This window comes from Lepisma saccharinum, chromosome 6, assembly GCF_977018435.1.
Source record: "Lepisma saccharinum chromosome 6, izLepSacc3.1, whole genome shotgun sequence".
Classification (NCBI taxonomy): domain Eukaryota; kingdom Metazoa; phylum Arthropoda; class Insecta; order Zygentoma; family Lepismatidae; genus Lepisma; species Lepisma saccharinum.
The window spans coordinates 56,782,696-56,810,149 of NC_139234.1; the positions used below are offsets into that span (position 1 = coordinate 56,782,696).

At 37.5% G+C, this 27,454-nt stretch overlaps 1 protein-coding gene across 3 annotated transcripts in view; it reads left to right on the forward strand.

Annotated features, from left to right (window-relative positions):
• The window catches only part of Ltn1 (E3 ubiquitin-protein ligase listerin), a 123,071-nt gene extending 95,920 nt beyond the window's left edge, over positions 1-27,151 (forward strand). Inside the window, exons 21-24 of one of the 3 annotated variants that reach the window (XM_083123975.1) lie at positions 4,264-4,455; positions 21,308-21,475; positions 22,071-22,153; positions 26,347-27,151. In XM_083123975.1, coding sequence (XP_082980101.1) covers positions 4,264-4,455; positions 21,308-21,475; positions 22,071-22,130 — 420 coding nt within the window. In that variant the 3' untranslated portion in view covers positions 22,131-22,153; positions 26,347-27,151. Of the gene's footprint in view, positions 1-4,263; positions 4,456-21,307; positions 21,476-22,070 lie in introns of all 3 variants that reach the window. The other 2 variants (XM_083123976.1, XM_083123974.1) reach the window with 2 other exon arrangements.
• The last annotated feature ends 303 nt before the right edge of the window (positions 27,152-27,454 follow it).

Genomic DNA, 27,454 nt, shown 5'->3' on the forward strand with positions numbered 1-27,454 from the left:
TTGATCAGTGAGTGATTATTATACTATTTGATCAGTGAGTGAGTAACTTCTGATTGTTCCTTATGATTTTTAACATTGTTGTGATAAAAAAGGAAACTATTCATTCAGCAGAAGAGCGCATTGCAAAATAATTCATAAATCACAGTTTAACAATTTTTGAAAACCTTAGAAGCTTCTTATTCTTTAGTTTTCACAAAAAATTAAATATTCCAAAATTGTAAGAGAACTAACTACCACTATGGTATCAATGTACATTTTGAAAATGATTGTCAAATAAAACTATCTTGTAATCCAATTGATGGATGAAAAAATATCTAAAGCATGTCCTTATGTTGGTCACTGAGGCAAGTAGGTGGGAACATAGCTCTCCAGATATTCTTGATATTAAGCACACTGAGGTTTGAGGTTATGTAATCAGTAAAGCCCGGATTTCTATGTAATTATATATTTTTTCCTTTATATGTACAAGCGTGGAATTAAAATATATTGACGAATTACGTCAGTAGAGATGTCACAGTGAAGTTTTATATTACATATTTTTACATATTTTACTAAATGTTACATATTCCTAAGATATGAAATATTTTTTACATAAAACAGTCCTTAAGAGGAAAATCCAATGAACTTTTGGCTTACTAGTTAAAAAAGTATCTTCTCACTTCCCCTCCCCATTTCCAGGTCTAAAAAAATATAGTAACTTAAAAGTGCGATTTGCCTTCGTTGTACGTACATAGCAGTTCGTTGATTCGCCGCATCGTAACAATTACATCAAGATTCGACAGTGTTTCAGTTTCTAGTTTGTAACATGGAGCGGCAAGCAACACACAGCGAACGAAGAGAACCAACAATGGAAGGTGGCAAGTACAACGCTGAGAGGCACTTACCTTTCATCCGTACATTGTTGTGATCGTTTTGATTTTTGCAGCCGGCGGCGACAAATCTTGAATGAAGTATTGTTAACTCAACCGTAGAATTTCGTATATATATTTCGTCGCCTTTTCATTTTAACCATTGGGAGTTTTAAGAAGAGCTTGCCTCAGTATTTAAACAGTGTTTTAGCTGTAGAAAGCTGGAATGGCTCCGCCTACCTCCTCGTTATCTCAAAAGTTGCGATCTTGGATAGCAGTCGATGATGCATTTACTACGGATGGTAAAGTTATTTTTTGTCGAGTGTGCGATAAAAAAGTTGGGTGCACTATGAAGTCTCAATTAGATCAACATGTTCGCACTTCACTTCATGTGAAAAACAAACAACTACGGAGTGAAAAGAAGCAAGTTTTACTAACCCAGATGCAAGAGGATTCTTCATTCAGTGTGTTTTACAAGGAAATGTGCGAAGCAATGATTGCAGCAAACATCCCTTGGTATAAAATTCAAGTACCGAAGTTCCGGGATTTTCTGAAAAAATATTGTGGCCGTATACTTCCTGACGAGTCAACCCTTCGAAAGCGATATCTTCCACATTCCTACAAAGAAACTTTAGAATCAATTAGGGCAGAAGTAGGCAGTTCCTATGTGTGGATTTCCATCGACGAAACAACTGATGCTTTGGGACGGTATGTAAGTAATTTAATTGTTGGAACGCTAATTGCTGATTCTCCATCTACACCACATCTCATTGCATGCAAAGTTCTAGAGCGTACTAATCATTCCATCATAGCACAATTTGTGAATGACAGTCTTAAATTGTTGTATCCGGATGGCGTACAAGAAGAGAGAGTTCTTCTCATGTTCACAGACAGTGCGTCATACATGTTAAAAGCTACTACGGCACTTAAAGTGTTTTATCCTAACTTGATCCACTTTACTTGCTTGGCACATGCTCTCCAACGCATTGTTGAGGAGGTGAGAGGCAATTTCCCGGAAGTCAACCAACTTATTTCTTCCACGAAAAAGGTGTTTCTGAAGGCACCACAACGTGTGCAAGTTTACAAGGAACAATTGCCAGGTGTAGCACTTCCTCCGGAACCTATTCTTACTAGATGGGGCACTTGGATCCGGGTAAGTAAGTTTTACAACAAACATTTTTTTAGAAGTGAAATCTGTGCTTGACTCATTTTCGGCAGACTCAGCTGTATCGGTACGCACTGCTCAAAATCTCTTCAAGGACACCAAACTTGCTTGCGATATGGCATACATAAACAGCAATTTTGGTTGGATTGATACAAGCATAAAAAAACTTGAAACTGTTGGGCTTCCTCTCCTGGAAGCCATGGATATATATGAGGACGCAAGAAAGAAACTGTCTGCTGTTGGAGGAGATGTGGGAGAGAAAGCTCGAAGAAAATTTGACGCAGTGACTGAAAGAAACCCAGGTTACGTCAGCTTATTTACAGTGAGCCGCATTCTCAATGGTGAAACAGTTAACCCTCCCAATGATATTTCTCCCGACCACATTCACCTCCTGAAGTACGCTCCGGTTACTTCTTGTGACGTTGAGAGAAGTTTCTCTGCGTACAAGAACATATTATCTGATCGGCGACAAACATTTACTTCTGAACATTTGGAAATGTACCTGGTAACATATTGTAAGTTAAATAATTAAATACAGTGCCTGCCCCAAGATCAAAGGTAACCTTAATTTTTGTAAGTGCTTTTTGAGTGAAAAATTTGGGCAACGAAAATTTACTACTGAACATTTTGAATGGTACCTGGTGACATTGTATATTAAATATTGAATATATTCAAATTGTGGTTAATATTTTTGCTCTATAAGAACATAAAAAATACTTAATGTAAGCATTGTAATATTGTAACTTCAATTTTTGTAAGTGTTTTTGAAATAAACATATCCCTTTGTGAGGAAAAAATGTAACAAAAATAGGAAGTAACGTTTGGAATAAATATTTATAGTACATATTTCATTATGAATTTACATATTTTTTACATATTTCAGACATTTTTATTACATATTTATGTACATATTTTAGGGGTTGATATTACATAAAAATCCGGGCTTTAGTAATCAGTACCATGCTGAGGCTACTTCTACACCCCCTCCCCCCTTCCCCTTAGTTCCCATTGATTAGAAGCAAGTTCTTAATGTAAGGGTCAGACTCTACTCAAGATAATCACAACATTGACCTTTAGATGCCGGACGGCTCGTGTGTATGTAATCCGTTTGAAGCTGGTGCCTTTTCAAGCCCACGCTTTTCAAACTTGCCAGAAAGTACAAAAATAAATCGTATCTCGAGAACTAATTCTTGTAGACAGATGAAATTGGTTTTATTTTCTTTCTTAAAGACAGGGCTTTTAGTAGGGGTAAAATTTATACATTGTGCCTCCCAATAATTAGTGTTAACGGAAGAAGAAAAAGAAAGTTGATTTTTAAAATAAAAAAAAAATTGACATGGAATGCCCCTGTGCCCCCTATAGACCAAAGTGAATAAAAAAAATGTATGTAGCAGTGGTACATTCCTACAACCGTGCAAAGTTTCGTTGAAATCAGACTCATACTTCTTGAGTAAAAAATAATAACATTATATAAAATGACAGTGTTGCCAGCTTCAGAACAATGTTCGGAATTTCACTTCTAGCATCGGCCCTATGGATGCTGGATAGACCAAATTTGGAGGGAAGCACGACAAAAGACCACACTATGAGGATATGTAATGTACGTGCTGCAACTTGAATAAACAACTGAAATTATGTGGTTCGGAAATTTTAAGTAATTACGGAAAATTTCGAACTTTGGACCTTTGCCCCTGCTTCTCCCCCTGAGCCCTTAATTGTTGGATGTTACATAAAATGTTGCTATTTACTCATTCTTGTTGTAGAATTTAAATTATTCAAATAGATGCAGTAGTTTAGAAGTTGATATCCCATAATAATATGGTGGTAACAAAGGGAAACAAAGGACTCTTTCAAACTTCACTTGTTAATACTAGTATATATTGATTTGTAATTCAAGTATGTCATACTTCCATATGTATACTGAAGATGAAAAAAGACAGAACAGAAATATCATGTGTAGTTTTCAAGAAATGGCATAATAATTGCTGCAGTGCACTGCTGGTCGAAATATTGACCATCCATCCTCAACCGACATACAAGTGGCGGTCGAAATTTCAACCATTGGGATGCTAAAGGTTAAGATAATTATCATGAAGTGTTAACAAAATTCACAGAATACGTTTTTTGGCACAACCAGTTAGTCCAATGCACGTAAGATTGAAAACACGACTATTGTATTCTAGATAGAATAATAATTAAAATAATATGTTTTTTTAAAAAATCCTCTGGTGTTTGTTTTTCCAATTCCAGATCATAGTGCACAGTTCTGTTCGTGAGGTAGTAGCTCTGTACAAGGTGGATGAAGCAAAAATGGAGCTGCTGGTGCAACTGTCCCAAAATCACCCTTTGGGACCAGTGAAAGTAGAAAGCAAGAAGCATGGTGTGGGACTTGGTCAGTGGCGAAATTGGATGATGCAGTTGACCATATTTCTCACCCACCAGGTAAGCAGTTTTCTGTGTCCAATTTGATTAGCCTATGTTAGCATAAAACACCATAATCTTATCTTGGAGCGCTGTTAGCAGTGGCGGTGATTAAGGGGTGGGGCATGGGGGTAAGTTGCCCCCCACTTTTTGCTACTTTTGCCCCCGCACTATGCTAAACCTTATCTACCAGGGGAAAGTAAATTATCCTTGCCCCCCCCCTTGTTTTGGAACCCAGTCGCCGCCACTGGCTGTTAGCTAATGTAAGGTAAAAAGGTAAAGGGCTCCCCTGTGCTATGCACCATGCCATGAAGGCATATAGCTAATGAAAGTGATTTGCATATCTTAAAATATTTTTATATATTAATAGAAATATAAAAATGTATAAATTACTTACGACAAGTGAGCACCATCCGTCGATAAATGCAACGGTTTTTTTTATTAATATATAAAAATATTTTAATATTTGCTAAAGGTGAGTAATTCGCACAATGCAAAATATGAAGATTAGCATATCACAAAGTCATTGTGAAAAATGTATTTGATAGTAATTACAGATTCCCACTGATGTGCAAGTCATGGAAAAGTCAAGGATTTTGAGGATACATTTATCATTTTTATTATCTCACTGAATAACTGTTAGGAAATGTTTAATTTTGTGGAAGGAAAAATATTTCGATATTTATGTTCATGTATTTTTTTTTGCCTTCGCAATCTTCGCTATTTGACTTTGTTTGCAATATTATGTACAGGGTGGCAACAGACCTGGAAAACCTGGAAAACCGGGAAAAGTCAGGGAATTTGAGGTGTCAAAAAAAGTCAGGGAAATGTCAGGGAATTTCGTCTTCATTGACTTTTTTTTATTTTGTATTTTATTTTTTTATTTAAAGATATCGTTATGGAACTCTGCACGGGAACAGGAATCTCGTTCTTAACTTTTAGGTCCCTTTAGAGAGAGAGAAATTTCTCTCGCCCGGGCATTTTAAATTCGAACACTCTTTGGAGGAGAATTGTTATAACTCGGGCACTATGGGAGAAATCTACTTCGGATAAGTTTTGTTTTGCAGCTAAAACATCAGAGCATGCAACCGTGTACAATTCAAAACGCCGGATCGAGGAAGGGGGCTTGGGGGCACGACCTCCGAATTTCAATGGAAAAAACGTAAAAATCTGGAGTTTGCCCCTTCTTCCCCCGCTATTTTGGGGAGAGGGCGCGAACTTTAGTATTCTTTTCAAAGAATGGACATTTCTCAAGAGAACGTAATATGTTTAATGTTTTTGGGTGCCATACAAGTTTAATAATAAGCCAAAATGTGTTTTTTTTTTTTTTTACCAAAAATAGGTAATTTGCATTTTTGGAGGAAAATTGTTATAACTAGGGCACTATGGGAGCAATCTACTTCGGATAACTTTTGTTTTGCAGCTAAAACATCAGAGCATGCAACCGTGTACAATTCAGAACGCCGAACCGTGGAAGGGGCTTGGGGGGTGCGACCCCCGAATTTTAATGAAAAAAAAAATAAAAATCTGGAGTTTGCCCCCTCTTCTCCCACTATTTTGGTGAGAAGGCGCAAACCTTAGTATTCTATTCAAAGAGTGGACGTTTCCAAAGAGAATGAAAGATGTTTCATGTTGTTGGGTGCCATACAAGTTGAATAATAAGCCAAAATGTGAAAATCTGTTTCTTACGAAAAATAGGTAATTTGCATATTGCTCAGAAAATTGATATAACTCGGGCACTATGGGAGAACGCCGAACCGAGGAAGGGGGGGTTGGGGAGCGCGACCCCCGAATTTCAATAAAAAAACATAAAAATCTGTAGTTTGCCCCCTCTTCTCCCGCTATTTGGGAAGAAGGTGCAAACTTTAGTATTCTTTTCAAAGAATGGACATTTCTCAACAGAATTAAACATGTTTCATGTTCATGGGTGCCATACAAGTTGAATAATAAGCCTAAATGTGATTTTTTTTTTAACGAAAAATAGGTAATTTGCATTTTTGGAGGAAGATTGTTATAATTCGGGCACTATGGGAGCAATCTACTTCGGATAACTTTTGTTTTGCAGCTAAAACATCATCAGAGCATGCAACCGTGTACAATTCAGAACGCCGAACCAAGGAAGAGGGGTTTGAGGGCGCTACTTCCGAATTTCAATGAAAAAAAACAACGTAAAAATCTGGAGTTTTATTTATTTATTTATTTATTTAATATCCTGGCCACAACAGGCATCTGCCCTTTTACAGTGCACAGTAAATGTCTTACATAGGATTTATACACATCAAAATAATATTTATACATATTTCAGATATAAAAAAAATACATACAGAGGTTATATATATCGTCCTTAAACATTACCGTGGATAAGAAATTAATCAAACCTTACACAATTACATTCATATATGTATGGGTATATATATATACACATAAAGAAGGTAAAAATAATAATAGTAATAATAATAATAAAAAAATAATAACAAATTAAGCAAGAATGTTGTCCATTAAATAGCGTTTATACTCAGAAAATTTAGCAAATATGTCCAAGTGTATGACCCTCTCTAACCATTCATTATACAAGCTACACATTCTTCGCAGGGGAGCCATTTCTGCGGATTTTGTACGGGTGCGGGAAATTGCAAAGAGTTGTTTTCTTGATCGCAACTTTGGATGGGGGACATAGAAAGCTATTTTTGAAAGCAGAGAGGAAAAATCTAATTTGTCGTTAAGAAGTTTGAAAAGAAAAAGGAGCTGATGTATGGTTCTTCTGTTTGCAAGGGAGGTAATGTGTAATTTAATTAGTAATTCGTTATAAGGTGTCATCTTTGGATATGCACCATCTATCCTAAAAACTGTATAGCGGGTGAACTTATTTTGAACTTTTTCAATAAGATCTATTTGTTTACTGGTTTGTGGACTCCACACTATAGATGCGTATTCTAATTTGGGCCTAACATATAGGTTAAGTAATGATAACAACGTTTTATTTTCATTGAATTCTTTTGCAGTTCTCATAATGAACCCCAGTTTTCTATGCGCGTCATTAACAGTCTTTGTGATATGTAACTGAAACGATAATTTATCATCGAACACTACACCAAGATCTGTTATTGAGTTTGCCCGGTCTATTTGCGTGTTTGCTATTTCATAGTTATAGTGTATTGGGGATTTCAATCGGGTAAATGTTACGGCCCTGCATTTCTTATGGTTTAGATTAACTTTATTTGCTTTACACCATGCGTTGAGATTTTCGATATCCTCTTGTAATTTAATGGAATCTTCTTCATTGTGGATGCTCCTATAGAATTTTAAATCGTCAGCGAATAAGAGTTTCTCGGAATTTCTAAGCTGTTTTGGTAGGTCATTAATTAATATTAAATACAACAAGGGACCAAGATTAGAACCTTGAGGTACGCCTGAGCCAGCTACAAATTCATCGGAGCAGCAACCTTGATAATTTACGTATTGTTTTCTGTTTTTGAGATAGGAACACATTAAATCTACGAGGGAAGAGGAGAAGTTACAAAATGCTAATTTCTTCAAGAGAATATCATGGTTTACAGTGTCGAACGCTTTGCAGAAATCTGTGTATATAACGTCTACCTGACCTCTGTTGTCAAGTTCAGTGGAAATGAAGTTTGAAATTTCTACGAGGTTCGTCACGATAGATCTCTTTGGTACGAATCCGTGCTGGTGCGAGGAGAGAAATGGTTTTACGTGAGCAAAAAAGTGTTTATAAAGAATCTGTTCTAATAGTTTAGCTGGCGCAGAGAGTATCGCAATTGGTCTGTAGTTTGAAATTTGAGATTTATCTGATGTTTTTGGTATGGGACAAATTTGGGATAATTTCCATTTATCTGGAAATCTCGATGTTTGTATTACAAGGTTGAAGAGTATATGTAGCGGATATTTTAGACTTTCACCACACCCCTTGATTACATAGGGGGGGATGAGATCAGGCCCTGCCGTTTTTTTAGGTTTAAGGTTCTTTATTGCTGCTTCTACTTCAGCCATTGATATATCCTGTAAATTTAGAGAAGATAGAAGGGCGTCGATTTCAGACAGAGGGTTTGGTGGTTCGTAATAAGATGGTTCCTGTACGTAAACAGAGTGAAAGTGTTTTGCAAACGCTTCCGCAATTGAGTTGTTGCTGTCGAGTTCTTGATTTTCATTACAAAGTTGTGCGTATCATGGTCGTTTTTTATTTCTTATGAAGGACCAGAATTGCTTCATGTCCCCTGTTTTAACACTAGCTTCAATGCTTTTCAAGTAGTTTGAGTACGCATCCTGAATATTCTTTTTTAGTCTGGTTCGTATATTTTTGAATTTTGCTGCATGCATTTGAGTATTCCCTACGTTAAACTTCATTTTACGATGATGTTTTGCTTTGGATGCCAGATCCCTTATAATCTGTCGCGTGAACCAACAAGGGTATTGGCGGGAGGAGGGGGTTGAAAGAGGAATGCAATCATCAAACACGGAGGTGACGATCTGATAAAATTTTTCAACGGCAATATTAACGTTTGAGCACAATTTTAATTCTTCCCAATCTATGGAAGTAAATTTTTTATACATACTGTTAAAATCAGCTTTCCTAAAATTGTAGCGTTTCTCGTTTGGTTCCGGATTTCTTGTTTTACAACGTACATGACTTACTTTCAAATATAAAGTAGGGTGATGCTTATCCTCAGGAACGGACAGAGGTTCTTCTCTGGACAATTTTATGTGGTTCAGATTTGTTAGTACTAGGTCAAGCATTTTTCCATAATTATTCCTAATATTATTTTTGTTTTGTAGACCAGTTAGTTGGAGAAAGTTACATAATGATTGACAGGTTTTATTGTTGTTTAATGCTTTGCAATCTGTATCGCGAATTTCCGGAATGTTAAAATCACCAATTATTAGAATCGGACTCCCCGGCGGGCAATGCATAGTTATACAGTGGAAAAGAGCATACAGGGCAATATCAGAATTAGGAGGTATATAAATTGCACACACATATATATATATAACTACCAGGAATTGTTCGAACTTTAACTATTATAATATCAATATTTGGATCATCTATTAAACATTCTACTTGAAATGCAATAAGTTCGCTTTTGATTCCAATCATTACACCCCCTCCCAGGTTTTTGTTAGTTTGCAACGATTTACGATCGACTCTGAATACATTGTACCGGTCATCAAAAAGTTCAGAACTGTTATGTGTTGAATTCACCCACGTTTCGGTACAAATGACTACATCATAGTTATTGGCGTTTATAGCCACGTAAAAATCTTTAATTTTAGTACGTAAGCCACGAACGTTCTAGTAGACAATATCCAACAAGTGTTTTTCACGACGTGTGTCATTATTCTGGCCGTCAACAGGGTTTAGAGAGTGTATATTTCTGTTCGGTTTATTTTTGACACAGGAGTTGAATCGAGGTTCTGAACTGTCACTCACTGATAATAACTTACCGGGTTGTACCTCCTGGGCATGGCTACGTTGACCATCTCAGCGGGTGGAGGGGGAGGTCTCCGAATTCTGCGAAGTTCCATGGTTCTGGCGGGTGTTCCACGGAGAAAGGGGGTGGAAAGAAGGCCGATGACCTTCAGCGGATGCACTTGGGGATGGCCCATTTGGTTCTTGGGGGGCAGCAGGTGAATTGTCCTCCAGATCGCGTAAGGCGTACTTCTTGTTGTTCACTACTAAATGGCGAAAGCTCAGATGTGCCCTGTGTCCTTGTCTCCGTGCGTCGTGCATGTACGGCAGCAACTTTTCTCTTTCCCGCCGAACCGACGAAGAGTAATCATTGTCAATAAATATTTTAGTTCCTTTCAAGGTTGACCTATTTCTGATTATTTCCTCTTTCTTCTTGTATCGTAAAAAACGACACACTATGGGACGGGGGCCACGTGATCGCTGAACGTTCACACGATGCGCTCTCTGGATATCATCATCATGGAGGGTCACTTTGAGTTTGCTTTCGACGATATCTTTCACCTTACGTTCCGAAGCGTTCCAGTCCTCTCCGGCATCTTCCTCCACACCAAAAAACACGAGGTTCTCTCTCCGTCCTCTGTTCTCCTGATCGTCGATTCTGTGTTCCAACCAACTTGTGTAATCGCTCAGGTCGTTCACATGCTTTTCTAGAACATTCACACGGTTTTGCATGTTGTCCACCCTCAGCAATATCTTATTTAAAGTGTCCCCAAGTTGGCGAACTTCGTTGCTCAAACTCTTGTTGCTCTCTTGAAATTCAGACTTAAGATCCTGAATCAAACCTTTGAGCTCTTGTAGATCATCTCCAGGCCCTGGATTTTGCTCGACACCTCCCACAATGAGTAGGGTTAGCACCACAACACCATACGCAAGATACACTTTCTGAAGACCGCAGTTCTGTTTTGCTTTCGACACTTTCGGGCGCGCTCGGGTGAAATACGTGCCTATAGCCAGGCGCCACTGAACGGTGCACACACCCATTGTCCCCGGACACTTCAACCAGCGGAGCTCAACAAAAACACGTCCGTCCTCAACGACTTTCACTTCACTTTGCCCCCTCTTCTGCTATTTTGGGGAGAAGGTGCAAACCTTCTCTTCAAAGAATGGACGTTTCCAAAGAGATTGAAACATGTTTCATGTTCCTGGGTGCCATACAAGTTGAATAATGAGCCAAAATGTGAAACTGTTCGGAAATGTGGCATGGATATGTTGCGGGGGGGGGGGGGGGAGGTTGGTCATCAATATGAATTTCCCAGGTTTGCTCCAGACCTGTGTCAGAGTTTCCACCCAAACATAAGAGTATGAAGGTCCAAAAAGCACATTCATTTCGTAATCAGCACCATGATACCATATGGTATCATCGGGGGAGTAAAGGTTAAGCCTCTAAATATTACATGAAAATGCATTGAATTATCATTTTTTCTTGTCCGTAGTAGTAAGGGGACTTGTCAACAGATGGAGGGGATAAGAGGGGGTGGCGCCGTCCGATAGTTGTCGGACGTCGTAGTAAGGCATTTTGTTGGACAAACTGAAGGAAGATAGAAACAAATAGGTTCCATTGATACATACGATTTTTGTCGAATATCGCCACCCGACAAAGTATCTCACTACAACATGCGACAGAAATTGCATGGACTGCAACATCCAACAAAAATCGAATGCATAAACAAGAAGAGCTTTAGACTGCAAATATGCTGCTGGAATTTTATTATTCTTCTGACTCACTTCACCTTATTTAATGTAGCAGTGCTTACGAAGGTTTTCTTTCATCATCCTAACGTATTACTGGTTTCGCAGAAGTTAATATACGTTTACAATGACATTGCACTATTCTTAGATATCAAGAAGAATCCAACCGAACGGGATATATATTGAATACTATCACGAAAAAGTGAAACTCACATCTGCATTGGTGAACGTTATAAAAATTGGCAAACTCCCAACCTCAAACTTACTGCAACACTAGTATTGCAATGAAAGTAACGCCACTCTCTGTCCTGTCTTTAAACTCATGAGAGATGGTCATTAATCTCTCACTGAGTAAGGTTAATGTCCAGTATTATGAAATAAAATACTAATAATAAATACGTCAATATTTTAATATCATATTTACTCGAATCATTCAATGATAAAAGCAAATCACTTTTTTCAAGAATTGACTTTTCTCTGCCAGCCCTGCTAAATTTTTACTTTTCCATCTACTGATTTATACGAGGGGTGGCCAGAAAGTAATTTCCAATTAGTAGGGATATTGATTTTTCGCAAACGCCAAAACCGTGAAAAATGGTAATTGCTGCGAAGTTATGTTTTGGAATGTGCAGTGATGTCTGGACACATTTTTTGCCCGTTCGAAATATCGAAATAATGCGAATTGTTGGCGTTTTTAGCGATTTTTTTAAAGAAATGTCCTAAAACAACGAAAAATTCGATGAAATTCAACATTCTTGTCTTTTCTAGGCCATGTTTGTGTACATAGAACATGCAAGTTTTCTAATATTTTACTCGAGTAAACTATAGAGTTATATGTACATGGAATAATTCCGACAGCCACATTAAATCATGTATTTCGCACGATTTTTTTCAACTTTTATCAAAACCATTTGCATCACAGAGCAAAGTGGCAGGGTTCTAACAGGAGATCGAGTGCGTATCTACCGTCACACGGGAGCCACATCTTCGTATTTGTCGCACGAGATATGTTTTGAATTACCAAGCTAAGTGCGCACAATCGGCATTTGTTGAGCGAGTAATAATGGAGCTCAGTCGTTAGGGCATGTGACTACTATACGAGAGACCCGGGGTCGATCCCCTGCAGGGGAGAACCGGGATGTTTTCCACCTATTCAAACTGCTCCGGCACCCACCCAGCATCATATGAAGTTGGTACCTTGAGGAAACTTTGAGGGATAAAGGTAGCCAGGAGCGTGGTGCTGATCACATCACCCCCACCTTCAGCCATGATCAAGAAAGTGTGGGGCCCTAACTTCACACCCCTATACACCTTCATGGAAAAGTGCAGGGGAGCACTTTACTTTTACTTCCTCAAAAATCTGTTCCAACATATCAAACTGTCACAAAAATACGTAGACCATATGACCTACAATTTAAGATAATAGTTTAAAAGCACAATGGAGTATTAAGTTTTGGTATATTTGGCAGATAAATGTTCTAAAACAAAAGTGCGAATTTTGGGAAACGTAACATACAAGTCAAAAAAAGATAATGCCAATTTTTGGTGCCATAATATATCGGTATCTCTCATGTGAGATTGATTGATTTTAATTTTTTGGGTGGTGCGTCGCCACTTATGGTCATTATGCACCCTTCAGTATATACGGGGAAAATTCCATTATCTAAAATCCTTACCTTAAAATTAAAAAAGGGGTATGGAAAATAACTTTCCCAAAATAACTTTCAACATATCAAACTCTCACGAAGAGGCGTAAGCCATGTGACTTACAATTTGAAACAGTAGTTTAAAAACACCATGAAGGTATAATTTCAGATATTTGCCAGAAAATGCGCTAAAATGAAAATGTGAATTTTGGGAAAAATAACACCGTATAGTAGAAAATATAAAATAAGAAAATACACCAATTTGAAAATAATATAAACTATCAAGGTCCCTACCGATTAGGCATAAATAAAACAAGAATATCAGTTGTAATTTATTACATTAGTAACAGTGAGTCCTAACCTAATTTTCGGCATAATCACCACCGTTGTTCTGGCATTTGTCGTGGCATGACACTAAATGTTGTATGCCCATGGCATATGTGTCTGACAGCAAAGACTGGAACTATCTGTACCGCAGTGTAGCTGTCAAATCCTTGCCCTGCCAGAGACCTCTTCAGTTAAACAAAGAGATGAAAGTCAGTACATTCAAGGCCAGGCAGGGTGGCGACAGACCTGGAAAACCGGGAAAAGGCAGGGAATTTGAGGTGTCAAAAAAAGTCAGGGAAATGTCAAGGAATTTCGTCTTCATCGACTTTTTTTTATTTTTTATTTTATTTTTTTGTTTATTTATTTATTTAAAGATATCGTTATGGAATTCTGCACCGGAACAGGAAATCTCGTTCGTAAGTTTCGGCCTCAACTTTTAGGCCCATTATATGCTCAACACAAGCACGGGGCGAGAAACTAGTGATGGCAGGAGGGGAGAGAGAGAGAGAGAAATTTCTCTCGCCCGGTCTTCTCGCCGGTAATTTTAAATTCGAACACTCTTTGGAGGAAAATTCTTATAACTCGGCCACTATGGGAGCAATCTATTTCGGATAAGAATACTTCAGAGCCTGCCACCGTGCACAATTCAGAACGCCGGACCGAGGAAGAGGGGCTTGGGGGAGCGCGACCCCCGAATTTCAATAAAAAAAGCAAAAAATCTGTAGTTTGCCCCCCTCTTCTCCCGCTATTTTGGGGAGAAGGTGCAAACCTTAGTATTTTCTTAAAAGAATGGACGTTTACAAAGGGAATGAAACATGTTTCATGTTTTTGGGTGCAATACAAGTTGAATAATAAAGCCACAATGTGAAACTCTGTTTTTTACGAGAAATAGGTAATTTGCATATTGCTCAGAAAATTGTTATAACTCGGGCACTATGGGAGCAATATACTTCGGATAAGTTTTATTTTTCAGATAGAACATCAGAGCATGCAACCGTGTACAATTCAGAACGCCGAACCGAGGAAGGGGGTTTGGGGGCGTGGCCCCCGAATTTCAATGAAAAACCATAAAAATCTGGAGTTTGCCCCTCTACTCCCGCTATTTGAGAAGAAGGCGCGAACGTTAGTGTTCTCTTCAAAGAATGGACATTTCTCAAGAGAACGTAACATGTTTCATGTGCTTGGGTGCCATACAAGTTGAATAATAAGTCGAAATATGATATATATATTATTTTTTTTACGAAAAATAGGTAATTTGCATTTTTGGAGGAAAATTGTTATAATTCGGGCACTATGCACTATGGGAGCAATCTACTTCGGATAAGTTTTGTTTTGCAGCTAGAACATCATAGCATGCAATCGTGTATAATTCAGACCGCCGAACCAAGGAGGGGGGGTTTGGGGGCGCGACCACCGAACTTCATTGAAAAAAAAAAAACAACATAAAAATCTGTAGTTTGCCCCCTCTTCTCCCGCTATTTTGGGGTGATGGCGCAAACCTTAGTATTCTCTTCAAAGAATGGACGTTTCCAAAGAGATTCAAACATGTGTCATGTTCCTGGGTGCCATACAAGTTGAATAATGAGCCAAAATTTGAAACTATGTTCGGAAATGTGGCATGGATATGTTGCGGAGAGAGGGGAAGGTTGGTCATCAATATGAATTTCCCAGGCTTGTTCCAGACCTGTGTCAGAGTTTCCACCCAAACATAAGAGTATGAAGGTCCAAAAAGCACATTCATTTCGTAATCAGCACCATGATACCATATGGTATCATCGAGCGAGTACGACCTTACTCTGATGATACCATATGGTATCGGGGGAGTAAAGGTTAAGCCTCTAAATATTACGTGGAAAATCCATTGTTATCATTTTTTTTTCTTGTCCATGTGGGAGTAGTAAGCGGACTTGTCTTCAGATGGAGGGGATAAGAGCAGGTGGCACCGTCCGATAGTTGTCGGATGTCGTAGTAAGGCATTTTCTTGGGCAAACTGAAGGAACGTGGAAACAAATAGGTTCCATTGATACATACGATTTTTGTCGAATATCGCCACCCGACAAAGTATCTCACTACAACATGCGACAGAAATTGCATGGACTGCAACATCCAACAAAAATCGAATGCATAAACAAGAAGAGCTTTAGACTGCAAATATGCTGCTGGAATTTTGTTACTTTTCTGCTTACGAAGGTTTTCTTTCATCATCCTGACGTATTACTGGTTTCGCACAAGTTAACATACGTTTACAATGACATTGCACTATTCATAAATATCAAGAAGAATCCAACCAAATGGGATACGAGGGTCGCTATTTATATTTTGAGCCTAACAATGAAAAAACAGGAATTTGGCATTGAAAACTGCTTTATTGTTTTACGAAGTATTCTCCTTTATGGTCAATACACTTTTGCATTCGTTCGAACCATTTGTCAAAGCAGTTTTTCCAATCTTCATGAGACACCTCCATAATATGGTTTTTGAACTCATCAACGGCGTCTTCCGCCGACGAAAATCGTTGTCCACGCAATTTATTCTTGACATTTGGGAACAAGAAGAAGTCATTGGGTGCCAAATCAGGACTGTACGGCGGATGACCCATCAATTCGATTTTTTGACTGTTCATAAAGTCGGTTGTTAGACGAGATGTGTGACAGCTGGCATTGTCTTGATGAAGAATGATCCGACGGCGTTTGTTTGTTTTCCGTATTTGACCGAATACCTCTGGCAAACAAATTGTTGTGTACCATTCAGAGTTGACCGTTCTACGTTCCTCTAAAGGCACAGTTGCCACATGACCAGTTTTCCCGAAAAAAACAGGCGACCATTTGTTTCGATGTGCTTTGAGCGTGAACAACTTTTGTTGGATTGGTTCATCTTGAAACACCCATACAGTCGACTGCTGTTTACGTTCCGGCTCATATGCATATATCCATGATTCGTCACCTGTTACAATCTTATATACGTCTTTTGAAGCACCACGATTGTATTTATTGAGCATTTGTTTGCACCAATTGACGCGAGCGTCTTTTTGAGTTTTTGTCAAATTGTGTGGGAACCAACGAGAACATACCTTTCTCACAGCTAAATGATCATGTAATATTTTATATATGCTGGTGGAACTAATGCCTATGGTTGCCTCAATCTCACAGTATGTCACATGATGATCTTGCAGTATTAGGTTTTGCACTGCATCAATGTTTTCTTGAACAACAACTGATTTTGGACGACCTTCGCGAATCTCGTCGGTGAGCGAATGGCGGCCACGATTAAATTCGTTATACCAGCGTTTCACAGTGGCAAAGGATGGGGCTTCATCGCCAAATGTGGAAGTAAGTTGATCGATGGACTCTTGTCATGATAATCCACATCGAAAATCGTAAAAAATCATCGCACGAAAATGTTCACGAGTTAATTCCATTTTATTGTTGTCGCACAATCTCCAAGGCAACATAAACAACACAAATGAAGCTATTGACAAAACATTTGAAGTATGTTATGGTCAATAATGCCAGACGATTCCGTGCAAACGTCAAATCGCGCCTAACTTCAATCAGTGTTGCCAAGGCTCAAAATATAAATAGTGGCCCTCGTATATATTGAATGCTATCATGGAAAAGTGAAACATAAATCTGCATTGGTGAACGTTATAAAAATTGGCAAATGCATGCATGCTTCCAACCTCAAATTTACAGCAACACTAGTATTACAATGAAATAAACGCCAATCTCTGTCCTGTCTGTTTAAACTCATGAGAGATGGTAATTAATCCCTCACTGACGAAGGTTAATGTCCAATATTATGAAATAATAATATAATAATACTACTAATAAATACGTAAATATTTTAGTATCATATTTACTCGAATCATTGAATCATAAAAGCAAATCACTTTCTTCAAGAATTGACTTTTCTCTGCCAGCCCTACTAAATTTTCACTTTCCATCTACAGATTTATACGAGGGGTGGTCAGAAAGTAATTTTCAATTAGAAGGGACATTGATTTTTTGCAAACACGAAAACAGTGAAAAATGGTAATTCCTTCGAAGTTATGTTTAGCAATGTGCAGTGATGTCTGAACATATTTTTCACCCGTTCGAAAAATCGAAATACCTAGGTAATGCGAATTTGGCATAAAATGTGAATTGTTGGCGTTTTTAGCGATTTGTTTTAAAGAAATGTCCTAAAACAACGAAAACTTCCATGAAATCCAACATTCTTGTCTTTTCTAGGTCATGTTTGTGTACATAGAAGATGCAAGTTTTCCAACATTTTACTCAAGAGTAAACTATAGAGTTATATGTACGTGGAATAATTCCGACAGCCACATTAAATCATTTATTTCCCACGATTTTTTCAACTTCTATCAAAACCATTTGAATCACAGAGCAAAGTGGCAGGGTTCTAACAGGAGATCGAGTGCGTATCTACCGTCACACGGGAGCCACATCTTCGTATTTGTCGCGCGAGATATGTTTTGAATTACCAAGCTAAGTGCGCACCATCGGCATTTGTCGAGCGAGTAATAATGGAGGTTAGTCGTTAGTGTGTCTGACTACTATGCAAGAGACCCGGGGTCGATTCCCTGCGGTGGAGAACCGGGATTGTTTTCCACCTATTCAAACTTCTCCGGCACCCATCCAGCATCATATGAAGCTGGTACCTTGAGGAAACTTTGAGGTATAAAGGTAGCCAGGAGCGTGGTGCTGATCACATCACCCCTACCTTCAGACGGTCTGCACACCTCACACAATTGCTGGTGGCTCTGTGCTAAATTCTGAGTGTGGAAAAATCTGATTACTACACGTAGGCTACATCGCAGTCAGTGAGAGACTGTATGAGAGCTGCAATCTTTAACCTAGAACTGTCCTAAAATGGCTGCATTGCAACTGTACCAGATTAAATCTACATGTCACTTCTTCCTGCCTGCATGGGTGTGTGGCACTCTCAGACCACTAGTGCTGCGTATAGGCACCATTGGAGCTTTTTTCAGGATGCCCCTCGTATATGAACTTTCAGAAGCTTTTATTATTAGAGTGTTCCTGTTTTAATGTGTTGTTAGCTAAATCAGGTACCTATACAATGCAATTCTATAAATGTCTTGCGTTAAATTTCTAATACCTAAATACCCTTTTCGTCAGCATTAATGATATAACTGCATGTTGTCAGCTTCACAATACTTCACTTGGATATACTGTACTGAAGCAGAAATCCCATTGATAATGTAAGGAAATATGACAATTTATTTTGTTCTATTCAATCGTTTCACTTATATGCAAGAGTTAAGTTGTTTGCTTTACAGAGAAGAGAGAAGTAGCTTTATGCATTGAAAAATGAGTATGCACTTATGGTTCTAGCAAGCAGAGGGTTCCAAACTTCAGTGGAAATATCAACATATAATACCGAGAATGTATAAGGAGACTGATACATTACAAATTGTATTTCTTAATCAATCACTCTTATCTCATTTAGTCCTAACTTTAAAAATAATCAAGTATTTTATTTTAAACTTACTGCATATGACAAAATTCCGTAATCCTTCCCTAGCTTGTGAATTGTAATAATTTTCCAAATTCACTATTTTGCTTTTTGAGTTCAAATCATAGAGAATAGAGAAATTAAGTGAATTTCATAGAAGATAATATAGGTACTTAACAAAACCATACGTGGATCTGTACGAGTTTATTATTTCCATTTGCAAAAACATCGATTTAGTTTAGTTTGAAATTGTCAGGGAAAAATGTAAATTTTGTCCTGGAAAACCTGGAAAAGTCAGGGAATTTAATTTCTGCTTGTTTGTAGCCACCCTGCCAGGGCTGTACAGGGAGTGGTCCAAGATCTCTCACCTGTAGTGATGCAAAGGGCCCGTGTGTAATCAGCTGTATGGGGCTGTGCACATTCGATTGGCCTTCCGTGAATTGTCTGCACCATCGTCTGACCATATTATCACGGCGTCCGGTCTGCACACCTCACACGATTGCTGGTGGCTCTGTGCCAAATTCTGAACATGCAATGTAGGCTACATCGCAGTAGGTGGGAGACTGTATGAGAGCTGCAATCTTTAACCTAGAACTGTCCTAAAACGGCTGCATTGCGACTGTACCAGATTACAGCTACATGCCACTTCTTCGTGCCTGCATGTGTGTGTGTGTCTATCTCTGACCACTAGTGCTGTGTATAGGCACCATTGGAGCTTTTTTCAGGGTGCCCCTCGTATATGAACTTTCAGAACCTTTTATTATTAGTGTGTTCCTGTTTTAATGTGTGGTTAGCTAAATCAGGTACCTATCCAATGTAATTCTATAAATTGCTTGCGTTAAATTGCTTTTCGTCAGCATTAATGGTATAACTGCATGTTGTCAGTTTCACAGTACTTCACTTGGATATACTGTACTGAAGCATAAATCCCATTGATAATGTAAGGAAATATGACACTTTATTTTGTTCGATTCAATTGTTTCACTTATATGCAAGAGTTAAGTTGTTTGCTTTACAGAGAAAAGAGAAGTAGCTTTATGCATTGCAAAATGAGTCCGCACTCATGGTTCTTGCAAGCAGAGGGTTCCAAACCTCAGTGGAAATATCAACATATAATACCGAGAATGTATAAGGAGACTGATAAATTACAAATTGTATTTCTTAATCATTCACTCTTCACTCTTATCTCATTTAGTCGTAACTTTAAAAATAATCAAGTATTTTATTTTAAACGTACTGCATATGACAAAATTCCATAATCTTTCCCTAGCTTATGAATTGTAATAATTTTCCAAATTCACTATTTTGCAGTTTGAATTCAAATCATAGAGAATAGAGAAATTAAGTCAATTTCATAGAAGATAATATTGATACTTAACAAAACCATACGTGGATCTGTATGAGTTTATTATTTCCATTTGCAAAAACATCGATTTAGTTTAGTTTGTAATTGTCAGAGAAAAATGTAAATTTTGTCCTGGAAAACCTGGAAAAGTCAGGGAATTTCATTTCTGCTTTTTTGTAGCCACCCTGTATGTATCTTCTAGTTAAATATTATCTTCATGTAATAAAACAATTTGGAGTTTATAATGATGGATGGGCACTGGTAATAATTTGTACAAGCATAAAAGTAATGAAAACATACAGTCTGCTATAACAATTATCGCCTATAGTTAAATGTAGCTAATGTACAAGGGTTTGGAAAACGAAAGTCACTGTTAGATTTTATTTATGGTCGAGGAGAAATAAATACAAAATTTTACATTCAAGTGATGTCAAGGACGTTTGAAAATACATCTGAAAACCTGGAAAATGTTGAGCAATTTTTACAAATACATCTAAGAACATGAAAATGTCAAGGAATTTTGAAAATACGTCCGAAAACCTGAAAAAGTCTGAATTTTGAAGATACATCTGAGAAGCTTAAACTTTCTTTCGATTAGCAATTTAGCACTTACAATGTGGGCATTATCATGTGAAAGCACTATGGAATGGTCTGTAAATTGCTTGGAAAACCAAGAAAGGTCAGGGAATTTTTATATTTTTTTTCCAAAATGAACAGGACTCCTGTTTACATTTTGCAGTTGACCAATGTGAAAAAGGAAAAAGAGAAACTTTTAGTGAGAAAATGTAAAGTCCAGAAACATAAAATCCGGATTCCACTGTATTGGTGCTTTTAGACAAATGAGATTTTGTTTCTTCCTTCTGAAAATAACGACAACTCTAATTTAATGCTGATGTTTGGTTTCTTTAGAATGGTTCCATTTGGGATGGTCTGAAGTTGTGGAAGAAGAATTTAGACAAGCGATTTGAAGGTGTCGAAGAGTGTTACATCTGCTTCTCCATACTCCATGGATCAAATTACCAGATCCCCAAGTTATCCTGCCAGACATGCAAAAAGAAGTTCCACTCCCCTTGCCTGGTAAGTACTGCACATTCTTCTTTCACTTCGTGCAAGAATTTTTTTAAAGAATTCTCTCTCACACACATTAAAAGACACATTCATCATCCATCCACTCCCTCTCTCCCTCCCCCATACTCTCACTCACTCCCCCCTGTATCTCAATCAAAATAGGATGTATTTCCATATAATAATTTATCTTTGATCTCCTCAGCAAATTATTGCCACTCATTATTAGGGCACGAATTTTTATGGTATAGAAATCACCAAAATATGCAAAATTTAAAAGAAACCACCTATGACTGAAAAATTCCATAACAGTATCAATTTATATGGAATGTCATGGTATGAATGGTTATGTATTACTTTTTATAAATATTGTAAACAAAGGTTAATTGTTACAATTTTTAAGCATTGATAACAGTGTTGGTTGGAGTCAGTAACAGATATGCATCTGTATTGTTTGAAATTGGTATTGCCTCATCCCAAATCAAAATACAAGAAAATAATGAAAAATATTAGTAAATTGCCATATTACACTTAATCACTTTTTCTCCCAACTGAAAGTTGCAATTTATAAAATTTTAAGTAAAATATTTCTTGTTTTCTATTTCAGTACAAATGGTTTAGCACTAGTAATAATTCAACTTGTCCTATCTGCCGCAACTTGTTTTGATTTGGTACCTTCGGGCAACAAAGGTAAGCAGTAAATATGAAGAAAATTTATCTGTAATGCGAGCATCATATTTTTTCCAATGTGTACATTCTGAAATACAATAGCAGTTCAAAATGTAATCATAATAAAATTAGTGGTTTGTATAATGTTCCTGGAGAGTGGCAATGCCAACAGTTGTGAAGTACTTTTAATAAGGCTGCTTTTGTTAAAGAAAACTACAAACTAGTAAAACAATTGTTCATGTTCTAAAGCAGTTGTTTCAGAATGCTGCAAATGTTTGAATTTGTTCAAATGTCTTCCACATGAGAGCTGAATGTGATTCGTATGATGGTAATACCTCAAACATTTTGTTTATTTGACTCCTTGATTCACATTGTTTACTCCATAACGGCTGTTCTTGTGACATTTGTGAACAACAAATGGATACAGAATAATGTAAAGTGACACCAAGCTTTAATTTGAGAATGTATATTTATCTGATGAACAATGTGTAATTACAATGCTCAGCTTTGTACATAAGTCAAACATTTTGATATTTGGGTTGATTTATTTGCAGTTGAGAGGTTTGATATGTGGAAAAATAAAGATGTAGTTCCAGCATGGTTTCTTCAAAGTGCAAATACCTTAAAATATTATTTTATTTTGAAGAGAGAGTATTTTGTTGGATAGTCAGGATATGTAGATTTTCAAATATCTGGATAGTAGAAGATGACAGTAAGAGCCAGAAATCTGGTTAAAATCCACAGAACATCACTTTAAAACTTCAAATCAATCATATTAATGGCTTAGGGCAGATGGGGGCATAATGAAACAAAAAAGAAGTAGAGAGCTCTAGCCTTTATATTTATTGAATAAATTGAACCGATTTTATTATGTTTACAGAACAATCCTTAGTCTACAAAATAAATAATATAATAATTAGTATGATCGACATTTTCAATAAGATAATGAAATAACCATTACTGCAACTGTTTCATTCAGCCCCATTATCGGGGTACAATGAAACACATCTTGGGGCACATTGAAACACAATCAAAGATTTCACACTTTAGGCACGAAATATACTTGAAACACAACAAAACAGATTGATCTTGGCTTATTAGTGTCCAAAACACTAACACTTACAAATGAATACAAAAAATAGATTCATCTCAGCTGCTTACTGTCCAAAACACTAACCCTAATGGATGTTCAATGCGGAAAAATCGACACCAAAGGTAAAATATGAATTCTGTCGTTTTGTTTTTCCCCACAATGTACGAGGGTCGTTCAAGGAAAAAGTTTCCCTATGATGCAAAAAATTTATTTCTTAAGTTACAGACAAAAATCAAGTTGCACCAAGTAGCATGGTCCTTTCTCACTTTTCAACATGCTTTCCAAGGGGCACAAGCATTTGTACCATTGTTGCACAAGTTTTTGAAAGCCATCTGCAAAAAATTCGGGGTCCAGGGAACGAAGAACACTTTTCACGGCTGTCTGAACCTCCAAATCAGTGTGAAAACATTGACCTGCTGCAGGAAACAAGTGAAAGTCACTTGGGGCCAAGTCAGGGCTGTAGGGGGGTAACCTTTCTCATTTCATTTCTCGAAGTTTATCCTTTGTTAGTGCTGCCGAATGGGAATGAGCATTGTCATCAAAAAGAACGACACCAGCAGAAAGGAGTCCAGGACGTTTGCGGCGAATTGTTTTTTTCACTTTCTCCAGTGTTTGGCAATAACATGCAGCATTGACTGTTTCCCCTTTCTTCAAAAACTCTGTGAGCAATACTCCACACCACCAAAACACGTTGTTCCGCCATGACTCGCTACTCCTTATGACCAGGGCACATTTCTCACTGCATGACTCACGCTAATCACGTGCCGCACATGCACGGTAGCCTGCACGAACATTGCATTGTGTGTACATATAGAGGAAAGACGAAATAACACATTGCTAGTTTTATTTCATTTATCGGGCTCATACTTTCTCCAAAAAAAAGAAAAGGGGGAAACTATTTCCTTGAACGACCCTCGTAGGTTTGGGAAGAATCATTTTTATCTTATCTTCAGGAACAGATGCAATATCTTCAATATCTGGCTTAAAGAACTTGCCACTGTGCTTGCTACTACTTCGAAGAAAGGTAATTTCAAATTCTCCTTCCGCATCTTGTTCACGGATTATGTTGCCTATGTAGAAGATGTTTTTCCTCCCCTGAACATTAAATCCCACCAAAACAAAGTCTCCCTCAAGAGGTTTTCTGTCTAAATCTACAAAAGAATCAGGATCAACTACCACCAAGTCATCCCCTGAAGAGAAATCACTGTCATCTGATTCGGCAAGTAGGGCTGTTGTTTTGGAATTCGTTTCCTCAGATAGCCCTATTTTGTAGTCTTTGAGAATTATCCTCCTTACTTTCTTGAGAACTGTTTGGTGTCTATACTTCCTGTTAGCTATAGCAGATCTTTCAGGAGTGCTGGTAGCAACAATACTCCTTCCTATTCTTTGTCTTTTCGATGGAACAGTCTTTACTTTTGGAAACCCTCTAAAGTCTTCTGGTAAATGAAACACCCGAGTTGTATCTTCTAATAGTGCACCTTCAGATGTGGTTGGATTTGATGCGCTAAGACTTCCTACCTGATTTGCAATCAGGGCGTGAGATGTAGATTCTGCCTCAGCACTACATGCAATAAAATCTGAAGGGGTTGATTGATGACTTGCACATGGATTTGCTCTATCGGTAACATAGCTGCAGAGAAAGTCACTCTCAGAAAACACATGTCTATCATGAGGGAAGATACCAGTTTTTCTGAAGGCGGCTATAATGTTTTCAGGCAACATTGCTTTTTAATGTGCAATGTTCACAAACCCAGCAATATCATAGATAGAACAAGTTTTCCCAGGATTATTCATTAACCAGGCATCAACAGCAGCATTGTCGTATGTTTTGAAGGGTTTGAATATTCCCACATCAAGAGGCTGCATTATGTGTGTTGAATGTGGTGGGAATGTAATTATTATTATTATTACGACACAGTTATTTTTGACAGATGACTTTCATGGTTGTTACATAACAGTAAAGATGGAGGTTCCTTTGAGCTATGAAATGTTTCATAACTTGGACATAAAGTTCACTGGTCATCCACCCCGTTTGGGTGGCAATACCAAGAGTACCACTTGGAGCATCTTTTACCATGTGTTCTTTGAAATGCACCCTCGGAAATATCATAACTGGAGGAAAAGTGTTTCCAGTAGCACTAACAATACAAAAAGTTGTAACAGTTGTTCCTTTTTCTGCACTCGTACATTTGTTAACCTGTTTTTCTCCCTTCTGAGCAACAATCTTTGGTGGTTTCTGCACACTGCTTGTACAAGTTTCATCAAGATTGTAGATTCTTGTTCCATCACCTAGTTCAGGAACATCTTTAATGACCTTAGCTAAGTTATCAAAAAAAAATCATCTTAATTATGCTTATTAAAGAAGTTGCTCGTGACAAACTACAACCTTCAGGTGTTCGAACACTGAGCTCTTTATGTCTCTTCATAAACCCTTGGAACCAGTCTACTCCTGCAGTTTGATTAGTTTCCCCAAGTTGGTGGGTGAGAAGTGTTATTAATTTTTGCCATTTCAAAAGCCAACTTTCTACAGTCCTTTGTTGTGAGCCCATAAAACATTTTTGAACATTTTAGGATATATGCTGATAATGTATCCTCTTCTTGATTGGTAAATACCTTCCTGCAATCGTATTTAGGTTTCATTCTAACACTGTCTTTGTCTTCAGCTTTCTTCAGTTTATCTACGTACCTGGATACAGTAGGATACTTCAAACCTGTCTCTTGGGCAACCCATCGAATACTCATCCCTTGTTGCACTAACATGACTGCTTCTCTCATTTACTTTTCTGAAAAATTTCCCTTTTCTGTTTTCCTTACTCTGTTGCGAACCATTTTCCTTTCCTGAAAGTATAAAGAGGAAGAAATACTGTAGTCATGTCAATCTGCAAGGTTGTATTTACATGAACATTCATATATATTCAAAAAATAATTTAATCAAAAAGAGAGTGGATCGGGTAAAATAAAACTGTGGAAATTTGTAGCAGGTAAATATTTCATGCATATGTATGGGGTACAATGAAACACTACAAGGGGCACAATGAGACGTTTCATTCTGCCCCCTTTCCATATGTTTCACTGTGCCCCAGCTCACATTTTTAATGAAAATGTTTTGTATTTCCAACAGAAGGAAAGAGAGCAAACAATGTTTACTTACCTTACAAGTTAAACTATATTCCCTCAAAACACACAGCAAATCGTTGTGACAACTTTCGTCTGCTAGATGGAAAATCGAAATAACTGGGAAGCTAAAAAATTACTTCCGATAGTATGAACTTAAACTCTTCTTCCTGCGCAACTTCCACTGGTGGCAGCCATTATCAAACTGAAATGGCAAGTGACTAAACGTACAACGGTTGCAGACCCCAGTGTGCCAGATCTCTACAACAAATAGTCCTGACAGAACCTCTTCTGTTTTACAATGGCCCTTGTTTCATTGTGCCCCCATCTCCCCTACATCCAATTTTAAATGTGTTTAGGATTATATTTTGATATGTTTTAGCACAAAAAAAGAAGTAAGATGCTGTAAAAAGATTGTAAAATTACTCATTGTAATTTATTTTGTACAGAAAAAAGGTTTTAAAGGCATGCCATGAAACTGCCTGATCAAGTTGAATTTTCGTATGAGAGGAGGTTTGCAGGAAGCAGAGAGGTAAAAGGAAAGGTTCATGAAAGACATGGTCAAATGCGGTTGTAGCTCACATGGTCTAGTACTTTTTCTTAAGCATGTAAATGTATGACTGTGAAGAGACCTGCACAAAGCAGATTGTGCAAGTGGCATGCAGAAATTAAAACTGCCACAAGTTGCCAAAAAAAAAAAACATAATGTAGTTGTTCTGTGAACATGGTAGTACACCATACTGAGTTTAAACACACAATTATGTGATGGAAATTACTTGAATTGTACAGAAGTTATTGTTAATAAATGTGTCTGTTACAAACAATGTAGATTTATTTGTAAATATGAACCTTTTTAAATACCAAAAATGAAGTACCAACAATCTGACATATTTTATTATAGTGACACTGGTGTGAATTGAAATTTGTTTCATTCACTGCTATAATGAAAATCAGAAAATTTCTAAAAATTAATTTTTAATTATGTGTGAAAAGTATGTCTTACTTTCTTCAATTGTGAATTCTAATGGGGATACTAATTCAACTAAATTTTTGAAAGCAACACAGTGATGTTCATGCTCCAAAGTCTGATGCAACTACCTGCTTTTTGGTGGCAT